This window comes from Populus euphratica, unplaced genomic scaffold (assembly GCF_000495115.2).
Source record: "Populus euphratica unplaced genomic scaffold, PopEup_1.0 scaffold1.1, whole genome shotgun sequence".
Taxonomy (NCBI): domain Eukaryota; kingdom Viridiplantae; phylum Streptophyta; class Magnoliopsida; order Malpighiales; family Salicaceae; genus Populus; species Populus euphratica.
In genome coordinates, this window is record NW_011499845.1 from 830,321 (window position 1) to 850,420 (window position 20,100).

General features: G+C 34.3%; 4 protein-coding genes and 1 non-coding gene across 6 annotated transcripts in view; 1 reads left to right on the forward strand and 4 right to left on the reverse strand.

The window, feature by feature from the left end:
- Positions 1 to 3,297, reverse strand: part of LOC105129101 (dolichyl-phosphate beta-glucosyltransferase-like) — a 5,206-nt gene extending 1,909 nt beyond the window's left edge. Inside the window, exons 1-9 of the mRNA XM_011031075.1 lie at positions 3,152 to 3,297; positions 3,018 to 3,066; positions 2,351 to 2,457; positions 1,806 to 1,851; positions 1,256 to 1,390; positions 976 to 1,065; positions 788 to 858; positions 526 to 661; positions 262 to 326 (exon numbers count right to left, since the gene is read on the reverse strand). Coding sequence (XP_011029377.1) covers positions 262 to 326; positions 526 to 661; positions 788 to 858; positions 976 to 1,065; positions 1,256 to 1,390; positions 1,806 to 1,851; positions 2,351 to 2,457; positions 3,018 to 3,066; positions 3,152 to 3,264 — 812 coding nt within the window. The 5' untranslated portion in view covers positions 3,265 to 3,297. The remainder of the gene's footprint in view (positions 1 to 261; positions 327 to 525; positions 662 to 787; positions 859 to 975; positions 1,066 to 1,255; positions 1,391 to 1,805; positions 1,852 to 2,350; positions 2,458 to 3,017; positions 3,067 to 3,151) is intronic.
- A 78-nt stretch (positions 3,298 to 3,375) lies between these two features.
- On the forward strand, positions 3,376 to 3,448 carry TRNAK-CUU (transfer RNA lysine (anticodon CUU)). The gene has a single exon. It is a non-coding gene; the product is annotated as a tRNA-Lys (tRNA).
- Positions 3,449 to 5,546: 2,098 nt separating this feature from the next.
- Positions 5,547 to 7,296, reverse strand: LOC105129188 (uncharacterized). 2 transcript variants are annotated; one of them, XM_011031184.1, is made up of 2 exons: positions 6,540 to 7,296; positions 5,547 to 5,844 (listed from the first exon to the last, which is right to left on the reverse strand). In XM_011031184.1, exon 1 carries the CDS (start codon positions 7,212 to 7,214, stop codon positions 6,540 to 6,542), a length of 675 nt encoding a protein of 224 aa, XP_011029486.1. In that variant the 5' UTR covers positions 7,215 to 7,296; the 3' UTR covers positions 5,547 to 5,844. The 2 variants fall into 2 exon arrangements, with proteins under 2 accessions (XP_011029486.1, XP_011029562.1); XM_011031260.1 differs by lacking the exon at positions 5,547 to 5,844 and adding an exon at positions 6,032 to 6,295.
- Positions 7,297 to 11,028: 3,732 nt separating this feature from the next.
- On the reverse strand, positions 11,029 to 14,169 carry LOC105129328 (glucan endo-1,3-beta-glucosidase-like). The gene is made up of 4 exons (XM_011031367.1): positions 13,478 to 14,169; positions 12,431 to 13,012; positions 11,663 to 11,936; positions 11,029 to 11,424 (listed from the first exon to the last, which is right to left on the reverse strand). The coding sequence occupies exons 1-4, from the start codon at positions 13,940 to 13,942 to the stop codon at positions 11,399 to 11,401; spliced, it is 1,347 nt and encodes a 448-aa protein (XP_011029669.1). The 5' UTR covers positions 13,943 to 14,169; the 3' UTR covers positions 11,029 to 11,398.
- A 773-nt stretch (positions 14,170 to 14,942) lies between these two features.
- LOC105129404 (glucan endo-1,3-beta-glucosidase-like) lies at positions 14,943 to 17,153 on the reverse strand. The gene is made up of 4 exons (XM_011031485.1): positions 16,424 to 17,153; positions 15,670 to 16,251; positions 15,268 to 15,556; positions 14,943 to 15,096 (listed from the first exon to the last, which is right to left on the reverse strand). Exons 1-4 carry the CDS (start codon positions 16,880 to 16,882, stop codon positions 15,071 to 15,073), a joined length of 1,356 nt encoding a protein of 451 aa, XP_011029787.1. The 5' UTR covers positions 16,883 to 17,153; the 3' UTR covers positions 14,943 to 15,070.
- Positions 17,154 to 20,100: the final 2,947 nt, after the last annotated feature.

The following is a 20,100-nucleotide window of genomic DNA, read 5'->3' on the forward strand; positions in this document are numbered from 1 at the left end:
CCGCCCCCCCCCCCCCCCCCCATGCAGCCAGCCCCGGGAGTGGTGATGCTATGACAGTAGCCTCATTGTACAGCATGCTAAATGGATGGGTTAAATTGGAATTGTTAGATTTTTATGGTACCCATGTCCAGTGATACTTTTATAGAGTAGGGCCAACAAGTAGCATGTGTAAATGCAAATATCAGTATACTTCGTTTTTTCTAATGAATTTTACAAGCTAGGGAAGAGAAGATAAAATTAATCGTTACTATTTATACTTGCCTCTTCAACCGGATGTTTGTGAAAAGCTTCCGGGCAGCGGCCCTAGTAAACATCTTAAAACCACACTGTAATGCACGAAAGATCACATCAAGGAAAAAAAACAAAAAACAAAAAGATAGCATATTCACCCCATTACAGTACATGAGCTTCAAGGCTTTGACTAAAGTTTCTAAAAAAAAAAAGTCTATGCTAGTGTCAAACCAACAACCACAAGTGAGTGTGTGCTTGGGCGCATGCATGTGTATAAATATTGCAGAAATATACCTGTGTGTCACGAATTCCAGAACCAGCAGTCAAGAGAACCACAAGATGAAAGCCTTTCATAAGAAAATTGCGGTACCATTTCCTCTGAGAAATGAAGGCAAGAAGATCAACTAAAGGCCCCCATAAAATAAGGATGCTAAAGAAAAAAAAAATGAATTAGTGAGAAAAATCAATCAGACTGAACTGTAGCCAAAGCCAAAAATGGGTTGAGAAAAAAAAATTGAACATTCTTTTGGATGGCAAGTTGCTGACCAATTAGAGCATATCACACAAGCAGATCCATGATTTACAAGTGAGTTTCCCTATCACGGCCTTTCTAGCAACTGCATGGATCTGATACGCAAAGCATTACATGGTCTAGTTATTGCAATAGCTATTTTCTTATAAAAAAAGGAAAGAAAAAAATTTACAATGTTTTTACCCTCTAAACTTGTCGTAGCTAACACAAACCTGATTTTCTAGTTTCTCTAAGTCAGTAACCTTGGTTGCCCCATCGGCATCGAGCATTAGAAGTAGTTCACCACGTGAATGAAGCATGCCCTGTTTTACAATGCTTTCACATTCGTAAAAAGCTTCAATGAGTTGTTGTGAACATGGGAGAGAACTAACATGCCCTGTTTTACAATGCTTTCACATACGTAAAAAGCTTCAATGAGTTGTTGTGAACATGGGAGAGAACTAAATTAAAGATTACATAACTGCATCAAAGAACAGCTTAGATTATACTCACTTTTCTAATAGCTTCTCCTTTGCCATGATTTCTACCAAGAAGGATAACCCTTACATTATCCACTGTGTATTTCTTTACAAAGTCAAAAGCTACTCGTTTTGTCGCATCAGCACTTCCATCATCAACAATCACCACCTTTTCAGAAACTCATTTATTTAGACAATGTAAAGATGAAGAAAATGCTAGGAACATAGCTCATCCTCAATAGTTCATAACAGTAATAACAAGCAGCAGAGCATCAATCACTATACAGCTCTCAATTTGTAAATAGAACAGAAAGCTAAACAAAAGGTTTTTAGCTTAATTAGTACACCTAAAATTTTGAGATGAAAGGGATAAAAGCTAACATCTTCATGGAATTCCTGGTAGGATTCTCTTTTCTTGTTTTTCCAATTACAGTACTGTAGCTTTAACCAAAATGATGCTCCAGAAACCACTATCAAAAAACTCATGCATTGGATGATTCTCACAACTATACATTATAACCTATCATTCATCACTAGCTGTGGGAAAAAAAAATGATCCAGCATATTTTAAGAACAAAAGGTACCTCATAAGTAAATGACTTATCCTTTGCTGCACGCTCTTGAAGATAACTACAAAGTGAAAACACAGATAACATTAAAATCCCAATAGCTTAGTTCTATTGCAAATAGTTATGATCCAATTAATTACTTTATGGGATCACTACTAGGAAACTGTATTCCTCATATCTCCTATCCTTATTTTCTCATATACCATAACAAACAAGACTACACAAAAAATGGGTTGAGAAAAAAAAATTGAACGTTCTTTTGGATGGCAAGTTGCTGACCAATGAAAGCATATTGCACAAGCAGATCCATGATTTACAATTGAGTTTCCCTATCACCGTGTTCTCATTTAATTATTGTATTTGTCTAAGTCTACGTCATTTTTGTTCATTGCATTTTGCATATCAGGCAATGAGAATGCTTAAAAAATTTTCTTTTTTAAACAGAAATACAATGTACCTAAAATGCTACAATACTCTAAGCCTCTTCTTGCTCAATACAAACTCCAAAATTAAAAAGCAACACCACTATAATACACTACAATTAATTTGGTTAAACCTACTTGATGGTTTCATCAAGGGCTCCCGGAAGCCTATGCTCTTCATTAAACGCAGGAATAACCAAAGATATATATTTATCGGCAGGATCATGGATATGGGGAAATGGAACCTGTTTTAAGAAAAAAATAAATGTAAGATTCACTTAAAACCTCTTCTATATTTCATTAAATAGCACTGCACATGTGCTGCCATCATATAATACTGATCTAATTATAATAATCACACCATTTCCTCTTCAAAATACCTATTTTTCTGCAAGCACACCTGATTCTCGGTGAAATGTTAGTAATAAAAATCAAAGCCGAGCGAACCCGAAACCATAATTCGATTCAAGTCAAAAGGTTATGTTTTGATCTTTCTCGAGTAACTTAACCATAAAAGCTTCCTGTTTGAACAATTCTAAAGTTAAAACCAATCTAGACAACGAAAAATCACTAAAAAAACAGCTCTCGATAAACAGCTGAATCGGGTCCCAAATAGCGATTTATATCATATAATTCACAGAAAAGATAGAAAATTTACGCCTTCAAATGCCGTAGCTTCACTAAGAAAGGGCATATGGTTAATAACATTCGGCTTCATCTAGTTCACTAGTTCCTATATTATAAATTAAAAAAATTCCCTAAATGAGGCGAAATATTAAAGGAAGCATCATCGTCATGATTTTACCTGTTTCAAGGAATTCGGATCCTCGAAGAAAGCAGGAGCATCAACATGCCTAAAGAAAAAATAAACACAGATTATATATGAATCTTAAATTTAAATTATTACGGAAGGAATTGAAAGAAGAGAAGAGAAGGTACGTGTTGTTGTGTCTTCTTCTATAAGCTTCAGATACGACTGCAGTAAGCAAGAACGAAACTATAATGAAAACTAAGGCTACCAGGAGTTCTGCAATCGTCCATAGAAATCCCATTCTGTTTTACGTTATTTTGTTTCTTGCTTCTCTCTAAGCCCCTCCTCCTTAGACACATAAATGGTATTTTTTATTTAGATTTAATATTTAATTATAATTGGTCAACAGCAAGCCCGTCTAGCTCAGTTGGTAGAGCGCAAGGCTCTTAACCTTGTGGTCGTGGGTTCGAGCCCCACGGTGGGCGTTTGTATGATTTTTCGCTTCGAAACTGATCCAGAACTTCTTTATCTCTTGCCGCTGAATAGCTGTGCCAATCAAATCAATGGTTTTTCTAACATCTTTTTGTTTTTTAAATGGAGAATAAATTTATTTCTTTAAAAGGGAAGGGTCAATGCTAACCATATAGCCATTAATTAATATATTTTAAAAAAAATGGAAAAGAAAAATCTATTCAAATTCAAAAAAAAAAAAAAAAAGAGATGATTGTGTTGGAAATCAACTCAGTTTCAACAATTTAGCAAGCATGTAAAAAATAAAATGAATACTTTGTTAAATTCAAGGTATAAGAAAAAATAAATTCAAGTGTTAAATTATAAAAATATTTTACAAATTTGAATCATAATATAAAGAATAAAAGGTTTAAATTTTTTTTTCAAGCTTATATTTTAAAAAATCAATCAAATGCGTTCGTTAAATAAGAAAATTTCAATGAATGCTTGGTTAGAATCTTAGAACATTCAGTTAAGTTTTTAATCGAACGTTTAGTTCTAAAATTGAGTTTTTCTTCTTTTTTTGTCCAAAAGTTACATATATATATATATATATATATATATATATATTTCGTTACATTTTTTGAATAAAAAACTCAATTATTAATCACTCCAAGTTATAAATATAGGTCTTTCGATTATTTTGAAACAATTTTCTTTCCACTTTTCTCCATTTTACATAAAAATCGACAAGTTTTTTGAAATGTTATTAGAATATCTTTTATTTTATTATACTAGACTATTGAAGTCTCTGTATTGATTTTGAAATTATGTTTACCTTAACTCAATAACCTCAAATTTTATCAGGAGGACAGGAAGCACTTTAAATATAATGTTATTTACATGCTCGAAACACGGAAACCATCTTCAACTTCCCAGCGCATTTTCTCGGGAACTCGGGCACAATGTTCGAGGAGAGTGAAGGCGTAAGTCAAAATGTCTGGAATTAAATCATGTTTTGGTGCGGCTTAGTCAAATTTAGTGCAATGTCAATTCTGGACAACTTTCTCAATACATGCATTTTATTTAGCTGGAAGTCAAGCCCTATAATTGATCCTAGGCACAAAAGATCCTAGTGTTTGTTGTTGGACTGAAGACATGTCGGTGGTTTAATTGTCTAACAAACTTGCGAATCGCTTCTTCAAACTGTTTGATGGCTTTTATATTAAGATCCCTTTGGAAAGCCATCCGTAATGAAACATTTGCAAGTGTTGCTATAAACACATCTGAGATGGTGGTATTCCTCGGATTAAGAAAAAGAAAAAGTGAAAAACCAAGCATTTAGCATCTCCTAGGAGGCAAGTATCATAGTGTGTTTTCAGGTATCGCCTGCTTTTGCATGTTGCTTTTACCTTCAAGAAAGAAGAAAGACAACAGAAAGAAGCCATCCCATCCCATCCCATTCCCGACATAAGTACACTGGAAACCTTTGAATATATATATACACATCGATTCACCAGTACACTATTTAAATTTGATTCTTTTCTTTTTGGGTTCTTTAGTTTCATAGAAGCTAATGGGAAGGACATTTTAATTACTGTAGTTTCGACAGATACCATGTGACAACCAATGATATACCTGTGATCAAACAGCAGAGAGTACTTATGAGTCCAATACACTCCTCTGTGCAGTACTCATGTCACGCTTGTCTACATGCAATTAAACTGTGCATATATTAGCAATGGTGTATTATTGTTGTATATTCAGGAGCAGAAGGAATGAGACTTCCGTGATTCATGTGAAAAGGGAAGGGTAGGAGATGGGCCTTCCCATGGCATGATTAAAGCCATAAGAAGGAATGTGAAAAAGGAAGAGGATTTTCTTTTCTTCCCCTACTTTTGGAGACCATAAAGCTTTGTTAGAGGTGGAGAGGTTGGTCCTTGACATGCTCTCTCTCTTTCTATCATGCCCCATGGCTTCTTCTTTTCTTTTTTTCTTGACCCAAATATATCATCTCCGTATCCTTATCATCAGACCCATAAAACAACGAGCTCTTCGGTCACCATGTGTATTAACCCTTTGGTAGTGCTTGTTATGCAATGCTCGTAGAAGAACCTTCTAGATTTCAGGAAATTTTTGACATTATGGTAAAATGACAAAATGTGAAGGTAGTTAAATAGTGGCACTGGAACAGTAAGTTCTAACTTCAAGAACAATTGAAGGACTGCAAGTATCACTTCGACATTTGGGTTCTCGGGTTGGATCTAAGTTCTTACAAATTGAACTTGAACACAATTTACAAGAAAAGACTGTTGAGTCTTTGGAGAGGGGAAATTTTGGATTGACTGAGGCTGCCGCGCTGCTGATGACAATTACATATATAGCTATGGATCGGCATGATTCATCTGTAATCCGCGGCTCAGTGCAGTTTCTGTGGGATAAATAATAAAAATTTCCCTCGAGAAAAGATGTGAAAGGATCAAGAAGATAATTAAAAGCTGAACGTAACATTGATCATTCTTTTGTTATGTTGGTAAGAAGTTGGTTGTTGTTTTTATTTATTTACTCACAGTTTTCTTGTAATTGTCACTAAATGTTTATCACCAAACACTTGCAAAGAAGCGCTCAAGAAAAAACTAGATCAGTACTGTAGCACTATTGCCTGCAAAGAATATTCTTCTAGAATAATTTTCTTGACAGTATTGTTACCATAAATTTATGAAAGACAACAGAAATGGTAGAAGGAAATGAATAAATAATGATTTTGTACACAAATATTCCTTCAAGATAAGATCACAAGAATATAACAGCACCACTCCCATTTGTAATGTCGCTTACCTCCCTTTCGGAATTGCCAGTTAACTGTGCCACTGCATGTCAAACTGCTGAATAAACTTGCAAATGGAAGACATTGAATTCAGCACCAAATAAACTCCGATTTATTTATTTATTAGACTAAAATAAAGTCCTTCAGTTAATTAGAAGAAAAAGGAAAAATAAAAATAAAATTCCATAAGCAAGATCCCCCACAAATAAACCAATTCCCTCATCGTTAAGGACAATAAGTACTAAAATCAACAAAAGAAAGGGCCTAAAACGAGAAAAAAAGAGCAAAAATAAGCATGCCTAGTGAGCCATGGCGACCTGGGGTGATGCATAGTTGATGCTTCTTTGGTGAGGCATGGCAAGCATAGCAGTGTGATCCAAGAAATCATTGAGTGCAACCACGGACTGTAATATAATCTTTAAATCATCTGCACAAGAGAATCCCATGTTTCCTACACGCCTCACTGCATATACATAAAAAGTAATGCATCCTTTTCTGAACTTAAATCTTGCCATTTCACAACCATTCAGGCCTCTGATAAGTTTCTTGTTTACTTCTCCAAGTGGTATCTCTGGCGGCCATATTCTGTCAACAGCCATCTTCATGGACTCGGATTCGAAGACAAATAACAGTACTTTGGATTTCTTGGTACCAAGACCAAGTGTTAAGGTATGCCAAGCATGGTGTGCTAAGATGGTGAAGTTTGTAGGCAGAAAAGCTGTTGTTGAAGGGAAAGGGGTCTTATTGTTGTCGCTGTTCTTATTTGTTGGTGGATACGAGAGGACTTTTAGAAGCTCGAGTGGCCTTGCTCGCCGGATTGTGAAAGATTTTACAATGAACTGGCCTCCAAAACGAAGACCCTTCACTTCTGAACTAGGTTTGAAAGAAAAATCTGATGATGGTTTGGTGGTTTGATCATTTGGGTGTTGGTGTTTCTGCTTCTTATGGTGTTTCTTCTTCTCTTTGTCTTCCATGGGGGATGTGATTTTTCGGAGGAGGTGGGTGTTTTTGTTGTATGTGATGGCCAACCAATCTAAAACTTTTTAAGTTATGTTATATAGTATAATTTTTTTCTCCGTCTGGGTTTTATTTTTTATTTAAGAGATGACGACAGTCAAGATGAGGGTACCCCTTTACCTAAATTAGACCATCTATATTTGGAATAAATTATAAATTACTTTCTCTGGTTTCGTAAAATGATTTCTTTAATTTTAAAAATAAGTAATTAATCATTTAACTGGAATTGACCATATTTAATTTAATATTTTTTTTAAATATCCTCTTTTGCAATCATTTTCGCTCTCCCATTTGTTTTATTCCTTTCTTTAATTTTAAAGCACAAAAGAAAAATTGGAAAATAAAATAGAACAGGTCAAAAGGATAAGGTTATAAATAGATTTAAAAATACAAGGACGTCCAATTAATTATTTTTAAAGCTAGATGAATTATTTAAATCATTTTGCAAAACAATAAGGATTAATTTTAAAATGAACTCCTATTTTATGCTATCATTATCAATGTCTGCTATGCATGTCACTCCTCCATTAAAAATTAGGTTATTTCAGATGAATCAAATAAGTTTGATTATCCTATTATTGCGTGTGTTATATTTTAATATTTGAGTGTGTCATTGCAATGCAAGGGGCTATTCAGTCTAATCCATTTATAAAAAAAAAAGGCGTCAAATGCCCTTTATCTTCATCACATTATTCCGATCATGGTGCTTTCATTTTAGGTGTAAAGTGGGGTAGATATTATTTTTAAAGTATTTATATATATATATATATAAAAACATTTTAAACTAATATTTTTTATTTTTAAAAATTTATTTTTGATATTAGTACATAAAAATAATCTAAAATAAAAAAATTAAATTAAAATAAAATAAAAATTAATTTTTTATGAAAAATAGATTGAATCACAGGCATTTTTTTTTCTCGATTTTTACTTATTTGCGCACCTTTATTTACATGATGCCTCCCATGGTAGCACAAATAAATGTAAAGGAATGGACAAGTAATGTACGCACAAATAGCAGAGCAGGTATATTAATAACATTTTGCTGTCACGATCTGCTAGTGGAGATTTTCACAAGCATGGTTATATTATTTTTTAAAATGTTTTTAATTTAAAAATATATTAAAATAATATTTTTTATTAAAAAATAAATAAATTTGAAATCTGCGTATCAAAATTAACTAGGTATCTTAAAAAATATAAATTTTTAAAAAATTATTTTTAAAAAACAAGAACAAACAAATCTTTACCGACACAACATCTGCCACCACAAGCATTGGTCAATAACATTGCTAAATAACATCCACCAGAAGCACCCATTTGCCAGACCCAGCATTTCTACTGGTTTCATGAGCACAACACGTGCCACCAGAAGATCTAGGGTTAGAGGTGATTATTTTTTTCCAGATTGGGTTCAAAAGCTCACTAACAGAGGGCTTAGGACCACACTTCGGCAACCCCTAACCGGAAACGAACCCAATCAAGAAGATAACATGTTCCTAGAATCATAATTACACCCACTTGCTTAATTCCTTCCAGTTGACTCTCTAGCTACAATTCCATCTACTTACGCGTACTTTAATATACTTGGAATACTGGACTATCGTTAGGCAATGTGTGGCTATTTGAATGCGCTAAAAGACAAGCTTACAGACACTCGTATTGTTGAAATCACACTCAACAGAACTCCATCCAGTTCACAGCAGCAACAACAATGGTTAGATCAACCATAGGCTGTAACTGGACCCATTAACAATAGTTTGGTGGAAGTTGTTCAGATATATATATATAAAAGAAATGGTTGCCTTTTGTCTTTTTGTTAGAGAGAGAGAGAGAGAGTTTACCTCATTCATGACATCTCATTATAAGTCTTCCCGTTAAAGTTGTTTCCTTCCAAAGGCACCGTCGCCTTTAATCATTTCACGGGAAAGAGATTCCAGTCCAGACTAGAGGTGCTGAGAGAAGACCAGCTAAAAGCAATAACTCTTGCAATAAGGGCCACCACCCCATGGGCCTAACCAAAAGATGCTGCCAGGGTTTCAATCATAGTTGTCAGGTCTGGCTAAGAGCTCAGTTACCACATTTTTGGTCAGCTACTCATGCATCACTGAGTTTAATAAAAAAAATACGGTTGTTTTGGAAACAAAAAAAAAAAAAAATTGATTGGTTCGGTCTCACTTTTTCGTCTGATGAGGTCAATATTGACCTATCAAATTTAATTAAATTTAATAAGGTCAATATTTAAAATAATTAGAAAAAATGAAAACAGTCATGATTTTACACATCAACATGTCATTTTTCTATAGTTTAAATATCATGCGTCCTTGATGAATTCAAAGTCATCCTTCTGTGGCATAAAATGAATCTTGCCGTTACCAACAGATTCTAAAACTTTTTTTTAAAAAAAAAGGTGATTTGTCCACCATAAATGTGGCTTAGTGTATAGAATATTTAATATTATAGTAATAGTTGTTTTTAAAGTATTTTTATTTAAAAAATATATTAAAATAATATTTTATTTTTATTTTTAAATATTATTTTTAACGTCCGCATGTAAAAATAATTTAAAAACTTAAAAAATATTAATTTAAAACAAATAAATAAATAATTTTTAAAAATATATTTTTAAAACCCGAAAATAAATAGAATCTCAATTGAGAAGAGTTGCTGGGATCAATTAATTAGTATCGCACCAAATAAATTGTTTGAACGCAGGTTTTCAAAAACCGTTGCATCAATTGCATGCACTACAGTTGAATGATAAGTAGGCGAACCCTGAATTCCAACAAGATTAGCTGAGTTTCATAAGATGGGGTGTGAAATTGCAGATAAAAGATTTGAAGTTGAGGATCAATATAATTAACTTCTTGTTTTAAACTGCGACAACCACTCCAATGGCAATCGATAATAATCATTCTAGATACTAATTCGATCCATCATTATGTGTTTGCATGATGGGATCAGGAAAAAACACACACACACAAAAAAAAAAAAAGGCTTTTGCCTTTCCTTTTATTTTGGACGTGGTCACAATCGGAGGAGGACATAATAATCAAAGAAATTATATCGATACTGGTAACCACCATATCAAGCATCAACATCAATGAATTATGATGCAGATTAGAGGAAAAAACATAACTAATCAGAACAAACGGAATGGGTTAATGGAGGTTCCTGGTTCTAGTTATAGCAGATCGACAAAAACAGGTTGGTTGTTTCTTTCATGGGACGTTAGTTTTGCATGATTAGTGTCGTGCTTCCCTCTCTCGAGAACTTCCTTGATCTCTAATCTTGCTTTTGCAGATTTTTATGCTATTTACAGTAAACTTAGGAGACGCTTAAATCAGAATTAATGATGCAACTAACACTGCAACGGATGCAAGGTAGATAGTCCAACAACTGGTAAATCAATTATCTGGAGATTGATCCTCAAGACTCAACTTTTAAGTACCGGTCTTCCAAGTACAAGCTTTGATAAAGTTTTTCTCAGGAAATTTTCTATTACACGCTTGAAAAACCACCCACCACTTATAAGCAAACGAAATGTCGGCATCTCTCAGAGGAAAGAGCTCCGATGTTCATTCAGGCCCATGTCATCTTACAAGAGCCCAGGTGTGTGTTTAGAGAAGGCTTCAGCCTTAGTTAAAAGGGCGGCGTGATAACGGTGGCCTGTGGCTCTCCAGACTGGGCCTCTAGTCCTCCCCAATCCTCGTAGAAGGGGGGGGATTTCTAATGGTAACGAAACAAAACAAGAGGAAGAGAGAAAAAACAGGGTGAAGCTCTGCTATTGAAGGCCACAAAAGTGTTCCAACAGCATAGAACTTTGATTTTATTTATGAAAATGAGTGAACAATAATGTTAGAGGGCACCACTGACATCATAAACATTAATGTCTAAGCACAGCTAATAAAATTACATTTGTCATTCCTTGACTTTATAACTATACTTTCAGGGCTGCTATGCAGATGGAAGATTCCCTTGCCACGGGCCCAATCCCTTTTACAGATAGCAGATGTTTAAAGCAATAAAGAATGGATGGTACAGGCAAATAAAATGCCAAATGTTTCGCTGTTTTTTCTTTCTTTTTGGTTAGTGATCCTTCCTGCATTGCTAGTGGTCAGCTACACTCCCAAATTATCACTCAATTGTATTTACAAGTGCCGTGACCTGCATGCAAAGAGAAGGCAGAAAGAATATATTAACAAACAAAATTCATTTCACAATAATTTCTCTTCAATCAAATATGACTTCGTATATATTTATATATAGGTTGGTGGGAAGTTTCAGAATAAATTTACGAATCCCAACCATCTTTTAGATTCTAGGTCTAGACTTGAAGTTGATCAGAGGGATTTATCAGTTAAAGAGAAAAAAATCAAGAGAAATCATAATTTTATAGACTTACTTGGGTCAGAGGTGGTGAGGACAGCGGTTTGAGAGAAATCACAATTGAAATCATTGCGGCCATGGGATTGATAATAAGAGTTCATGATATATGATGCATGGGACCTGACATTGTTTGGACTGAAACAGGCACCGCCAGCTTGAATAGGCTTGCAATCCATACCCTGGCTGCACACATAGTCTATGTTTGCTTGTAAGGCTTTATCAGTAGCGTCAGCTTTCGGAACGCACCATTTCTTGCTTTTTGTAGGTGATGGTGGTGTTGGTCTGTTGGACTGCATAACAAGTAATAAGAAGAAGAAAATTAATCAACAATATGCTAAAGCGAGAATTTGGCTTTCTGCAAGGACTTTAGAGAGGATCTGTCTGCTAGCTAGAATGTGCATGTGATATACTGAATACCTCAGGTTGTTGACATTAGTAATTTAATGTTAATATTGCAGGGTCTGCTTAATATGTTAATTAATTTTGCTTTGTTGTCCCAGGACAGAAATTGGATCAACAAAAGAATCAGAATAAAGAGAGACAAATCGAAGGAAAAAGGAGAAAAGTTGAAGATTATCTCTCTCCAAAACAAAAATTTTGTTGAAAATGATATGAAAGTTTTAGATTAAACTATCATAATGCCGGAAATATGTATTCATAATTTCATATGCAAATAATTTCCTTTTCAATGTTCATCCCAAAAGAACAAACTTAATTTATCAGGTGTTATCTACTATTATCCATAAAAAAAAAAAAAAAGCGAGAAGTTTGACATATTTCATACCTGTCCATTGCGCATAATCCCAACATCATAAACCGGGGTAAAATCTGGCCTAAACAAACCCCAATTCCTCTCTGCTGTTGAACCGGGTTTAAGATTCTCATTGAACAAAGAAAAGACATATGTCTGGAACCGTCGTTTAGGCATTAACGGAGTCCCGTTCCCTGAAGTGACAACCTTAATCATGTTCTTATTATACGAGACTGCATTCTCCACAGTACACATGGGCTGGTTCGGGTCTCCAAGTGAGGGCCAACCGGACTCGGCGACGACAATGTCCAAGTCACCATAACCCATTGCTTTTATTGCCGAATAAACCGCGTCCATCATTGCAACGAACATGTTCGTGTAGGTAATGTTGGTGCTGGTGTCGTGGACACCGCGGTTAGGCCTGAAGAGGATGTAGTTTTCCATGCTCGGAGTGTAGCTAAAATAAGGATACGGGTTAACCATGAGAGGGGATTTGGTTTGACGTAGAAATTGGAGCATGGGTGCAAATATGACCCTGTCATAGCCAGGCCTTATCCGGGCAGCGCTTGGTTGTACAGAATTGTGCAAAATTCCGAGGGTGTGAGGAGTTGAGACCTGCGTAAATTTACGAAAAAACAATACTTAAAAACTAATTTCAAAGTGGTTGTTCAAATCCAGATGTTTATTGATATTTAAAAATAAATGAGGATGCATTCAACACGAAATTGTTGAATAAGAACTTAAAATCAATGTGTGTAAAGTCATTTGACATGGTACGTATATTTTAAAAAACAAATTGGCAACAAAAGGAACATTTTTTTCTTACTTAATGATAATTAAATCTTATTTGATTTGTATAGTACTTGAAGCTATAGCTTATATATAATGATATCTATCTTGAATTTTCTAAAATTATTTTAATGATCAATTCATTTAAATGAGCGCCAATCATGAACTAAATCTATTTGAAGGGGAAAAAAAGGAAAACATTACCGATTACCATATCAAAAAGAAGATCGACTCTTTTTTTTTTTTTATGGAAGTTTTTCATGTGACAATAGAAAGAAGAAACCATCCTACCTGAACATCTTTGATTCCAGCATGAACAAGAGCCTGATGCAAGGACTTCATGCAGGGAACGAGACGAGAAATCCACTCTTTATTACCAGTAAACAAGATTTCATTGCCAACAGCGATGAGTTTAATCCTTGTTTGCGGATAATATGGCTTGATATTGTTTGCAACCCATTGACTGGCGGTATTTACATCGACGAGAGCAGGAATATCACCATTACCTACAGTGACAGTCACGGTGATGTTCGAATTTGCAAAAGCGCGAAGAATATCAGGATTGGTGTCAAAGATTTTGATGCTATCGATAGTTGTTTGTGTTTTAAGGAAGCTAGCCACCTCAGATGGTGACGGAAGATTGTTGGCTAGGGTACCATAATTGACACCGATCGCAAAGGCTGTGGTGGAAAAGTGGAGGAGGGTGGAGATGATGAGAAGGGCGGTAGTGATGGATGTGGTGGCGATAGCGGCCATGTGATCAAGGCTCTCTTTTTTGAGATAAGAAGGAGATGTCGGAAACTTTGTGGTTTTATAAATAAACAAAGAACGTGACAACTACGAGTATCCTGTTAGAGACAGCAAACTTAGAGAGTAGATGCAGAACCAGTTAATTAATCCACAGAGAAGTGCTGAAATATATAGGACGAGCCAGCTGGAATTGGCGTTAAATGTTTTGACTTTTACGATGAATAGACGGAATTCTGGAATGGAAGATATTGATTTGGATATTTCCTTTCCCAGGGTAAATTGAGGCCGCGTGGTCCATTGGAATGGTGGAATGGTGGCGAAGCAAGATGGTGCTGTGAAGAAGCCGTGTTACAAATCCACACGAAAGAAATGCCTTGGGAAGTGGGGGGTATCATGGGAGACTTGTATCATGGATGTGTGCACTGCTGGTCGTGAAATGATGCTTCGATTGTGTCGATGGCAAACGTGGCGGTTGGACACGGGTGGCCTTGTTCTATTACTTGAAATGGAGGCAGATTTATTTTTATTTTTATTTTTATTGTCCTTTTGCAGTGTGAACTTGACCAGTCTACTCGACTGCCTTCGTTTTGGAACATGACTTGCCATTGAGAAAGATTATCTCTTTCTTTGTATTTATTGGAATGAACGCGTAACGCGTACACGGTTTTGCAGATGAGCCCCACCCCGCCCCCCCAATTTTTTTTTTAATAATAACGTGGAGAATCAGATCATTTATTTGCTCCAGCCAATCAATTTATTTGATTCTGTCTGACATCTTTTGCCTTCTTTTTATCTCTTAAGCCTAGGGAGATGAATGTAAGTCGCCTGGCCACCGCCCCCACCTTCTTTCCATTTCATTTCTTTTAGCCGAAGTTTTCACATTTTTGTTTCTGAATTGGAATTGTCCAAAAAAGCTGAACAGTAAGTGCCATCACCACAAATGAAAGCCCAACTGCGGAACACTCTCAGCAATAACATGGCTTGCAAGAAGAACAGTAGTGCGTTTTATGCTGAAATGTCGTACGATTAGATTTCAAATCCATGTTCTTACAACAAACAGGTACATAAATTACTTTTAATTGAAGCACTAATTTTAATTAATTAGTTAGATACTGAGCCATTCGACATTCGATCTCAGATGTATCTGCATGTGCCATGACCTGTACACAAACACAAGACCAAATATTAGACAAAGAAAATAGTTTCCTCTTATCAAAGCACCAATTCTACTAATATTTCTCGAGATACGTAGTTGCAATTCTATTAAAAAAAACAGCATATTTAATCTATTAATTAAACTTAATGAATCAAGTAAAACACATTTCACTTACCTGGGTTGACAGCAGTTAGGACACCGGTGTTGGAGAAATCACAATTGAAAGCTTGGCGACCGTGGGTTTGATAAAAAAAGTTCATCACATACGAAGCATGGGATCTCACATTGTTAGGATCAAAGCAGGCACCACCAGGTTGAATAGGCTTGCAATCCACACCCTGACTGCATGCATAGTCTATGTTTGCTTGCAAAGCTTGATCACTAACGCCAGGTTTTGGCACACACCACTGCTTCCCTGGGGTTGGTCTGGGCCTCTGCCTTCCACCACCGCGACCACTGCCTCTCTACATAACGCATTGGATAATAGAATTTTAAACTTAAGCTCGAACATTATTGAAAACCAGATCAAGCACCTCTAGTAAAAAGAAAAAAATGAATTCTGCAGATCATAACATACCTGCCCATTGCGCAAAATGCCAGCATCGTAAATTGGGGTAAAATCAGGCCTAAACAACCCCCAGTTTCTTTCGGCGGTCGGGCCGGGTTTGAGATTCTCATTGAACAATGAGAAAAGATAAGTCTCAAACCGCCGGTTTGGCATCAAAGGGGTGCCTTTCCCTTGTCTAGAACGTCTAACCAAATTCCCATTGAACCAGGCAGCATTCTCCATGCTACAAGCTGGTTGACCAGGGTCACAAACCGAGGGCCAGCCTGTCTCGCCCACTACAATGCCCACATCACCATAGCCCAATTTTCTCATTGCTGAATAAATAGCATCCAACATTGCATCATACATGTTAGTGTATGTGATGCCAGTGTATCTATCATGCACACCTCTGTTGCGCTTGAAAAGAGCATAGTTCGCCATTTTTGGAGAGTAGCCAAAATAAGGGTACGGGTTAACCATGAAGGGTGATTTGGTTTCCCTTAAAAATTGGAGCATGGGTGCAAATATGGCTCGGTCGAAGCCACGCCTGAACTGGCCCTTACTTGGTGGCTCGGAGATTGAGAGTATGCCAAGAGAATGAGGTGTTGTGACCTGTGAAAAATTGGGAGGAAAAAAAGAAGGTAAAGGTCCATTATTCTTAATTACATTTCAAGAGTATTAATAAACTACCGATCTTTGGATTATCATTCACTATTTTTATCATAAGAAACCTAAAAGAAAGGGAAATCTTCTTATGTAATTATGTAATTACGAATAGTAATACCTGAACATTTCTGATTCCAGCGAGAAGAAGAGCCTTGTGAATGGTCCGCATGGCAGGCACGAGATTAGAAATCCAAGGCTTATTAGCAGTGGCCATAATTTCATTACCAACAACAATCCTATTAATTCTTGTTCGTGGATGGAACGGTGCAATATTGGCAGCAACCCATCCGCGGGCGCTGTTTAAATTGGCAAGGGAAGGAATATCACCATTGCCAACCGTGACAGTCACAGTAATGCCAGTATTGGCAAAGGCATTGAGAATGTCATGGTTTGTGTCAAAGATTTTGATGCTGTCAATGATCGTTTGAGTTTTGATAAAGTTGGCAACCTGGGAGGGTGGGGGAAGGTTGTTGCCTAGGGTCCCGTAGTTAACACCAATGGCGAATGTGGTAGTGAGGAGGTGGAGGAGGGTGGAGACGAGGAGGAGGTGGTGGGAAAGGTTCGTTTTTGCGACCATAGCTAGCTACCAATTGCTCCTTTTCCTGATTTTTTTTTTGTTGAATTTGGATGGAAGATGCAATGGTGGAATTTATGAAGATTAGATAAGAGATTGGCTGGACAGATGGGAAGCGCTGTTAAAAGATAAAGATGAAACCGGCTCCGTGATTTGTGTTTGGTGGCCTGATAAACCAGCTGGGGACCAGAGCAGACCACCTAGCGCAAGTTGACTCTTTTGACCCTCGTCGAGTACCATCAGACGGAAATCATTTTGAAATAGCACTTTGACATTACCGAACATATACAGATACATAATCCTATCTTCCTCTAATACTGTGTATTGTCCTGGACATAGTTAAAAATACCATCTTTGTCTAGAAATCAAGAAATTGTTGAATAATGTGTGTCAAGTAAACATTTTATTCTAAAAATTAAGTTTTTGGGTTAGGATACATGAATTATTTTATATTATTATTTAACAATAACAGATTATACATAAAATATAAAAAGAAAATTCATAAAACTCCATGTGCTCAAGAAAAATAAAATTATATATTCAAGTGTTATAAATTTCAGAATTATTAAAAAATTATCTAATTATTAATTTTAAAATCTTGAAGAATTAATTAAAGCATTCATAAGCTAACTATATAAAAAATATACTAATTATAAAAAATTATAATTATAATAATTAAACTTGTTGTCTATTAGAGAGTTATTAAGCTCGAATGTCCTTATTTATATAATTTTCTTGATATGGTCCTCTATCAATTGATTTTCTTAGTATAATCATTTTATTTATTCTATGTTATTTAAACAAGCCTTTCTATTCGAATCTAGATGTTAAATGTCGAGCCTACTCTTTCTTTTTTCTTCCAGTCCAATATTAAGTTGGTTCAAATTGTCATAGAATTCATGTTAAGTGGGTATCATTGCAACAATCAACAGTAGTCCATAGCCTAATTCAAATTGTCATAAAATTCATGTCGAGCCTGGAAGCATTTCAACATTGGATTAAAAGAGAGAGAGAATTGGTCAAGTGATGAAAAACGAATCCTACTTGTCACGCCACCTCAGCATCTGACAACTAAACTTGGAAGGAAAGACTTCGTTAAGTGATGGGAAATAAATAGTCATAAAAAGAAAAATAATTGATAAAGGGTCACATTAGTAAATTTATAAAAGTAATGGGAATTGTGATCTCATTAATCCGGTAACAACGAGGCATAGAGATGTACTATATATGTCCTTAAATGGAAAAGGAAAGCAATTGCATCCATAATTATTACAGGATCTAGTAGGCCCGACAACGAAATCCATCTGGATTTTCTTTTTGTAGCCCGTAATTTGTTTTGTTGATGTTTTGCATTAAAAATGTTTTTGATTTTTGTATTTGAAATTATTATTTTTTATTGTTTTGATAGGTTAATGTTAAAAATAAAAAAATATTATTAAAAAATATTTTAATATATTTTAAATTAAAATTATTTTAAAAAGAAAAATAATATTTGGAGTGTAATAAATATTGTTTTTCAAAGTATTTTTTATTTAGAAATATATCAAAATAATATTTTATATATTAACATATAAAAATAATTTAAAAAAATAAAAAATACCTTTTCAGCACAAAATAAAAACTACTCTAAATTTTTTAAATAACTATGTTTTCCACTGTAACACTCTTACATCTACTTATTTACAATTAACTTTTGCTTAACTGTACTGAAACTCATAATTCGAATCAATTTGTTTGCATTCTATTAAAATTAATCATACGCCCAACCCTACCACCTATATATTAATCAAATGCTTCGTGCTGTTTATTTTGTTTCTAATTTTAGCCTATTTTCATAGTTAAAAAATATCAAGTTATTGTCTGCATAGTATTAAAATTAATCATAACGATTTTTATTTATTTTTTTAATCTTGCGCTTAGCTTATGAATTTTCCCATGGATTATTGTGTTCTGAAGGGGTCTGTGTGTTGTGCACGCGATCACGGAGTTGTGTTGTGTTGTATTGTTGCATCGAGGAGTCCTGGACAAGCAACATCATGTGATATTGCTTCCAAAAGTCTTGACCTTTGCCCGGATAATAATCGAGGAGAGAATGATAGCAATAATTTAATACATAAATTAATAGATTTTATTTTTTGAAACTCATCAGATGTGTAGACAGGTGAGAACTGTTCAGGTCTCTCTATAAATAGTTGTTTAGCTTTAAAAAAAGAAAAAAGAAAAAAGAAAAAAGAAAAAAGAAATGTTCTGAAACAGCAATTAATGGTTTTTAATTGATCACGTGAATTACGAAATGACACCCTTCAAAATCAACGCCCGAAAGCTATTGATTTAAATTAAGTGGCAGAAAGGGCTTTCAAAAAAATTTAAAATTTATTTTATTTTCAATTAATATATTTTTAATATTTTAAAATCATTTTAATGTGTTGAATTTAAAAATAATTTTTAAAAAATAAAAAATATTATTAACATATTTTTTTCTGAGTAAAAAATACTTTAAAAAATAACTACAATCGTACTTCCAAACTCCATGGGATCTGATAAAAAACTAAAGTTATATTTATTTTTTGAAAAGTAATTTTTAAGAAATTATTTTTCAAACTTTTATGTATTTATTTACTATTAGAAAAGTTAGTAAATGGAAAACATTTTCTAATCAACGAAAAATAGTTTTAGTTTTCAGGAAAGTGTTTTTCTTTCTGGCTGTATTAGGTTTTTGAAAAGTGATTTTTGAAAAATCACTTTTCAAAATTTCTTATTTTTATTTGCTTTTAGGAAAGTTGGTCAATAGAAAACATTTTCTAATAAAAAAAAAATATGACTGTGTTTTCCTGAAAAATTTGGGTGAAAAACATTTTCTGGAAGTTATGAAAAATTTAGAAATGTCATTATTTGCTGATTATATCAAATTTGGTCCTCAAACTTTTGATTATTATGTATATTTTGTTTTGAATATTTATTTTTTAATTTCATTTCTTAAAATTTAATTTTTATATTAACTTTGGTTCTAATTTTTATAATTGTTATTTGTTTTTTTTCTATTATTTTTTATTAAAATTTTTAATCTATCAAATTTGATCCTCATTCTTTCGATTGTTACTTATTTTATTTGAAATACTTTATGAAATATTAATTATTATTATTTTAATTTATTCATATTTTTTTTTAGATTTGATTTTTATTATTTTGATTATTATTTATTTTATTTGAGATAATTTATG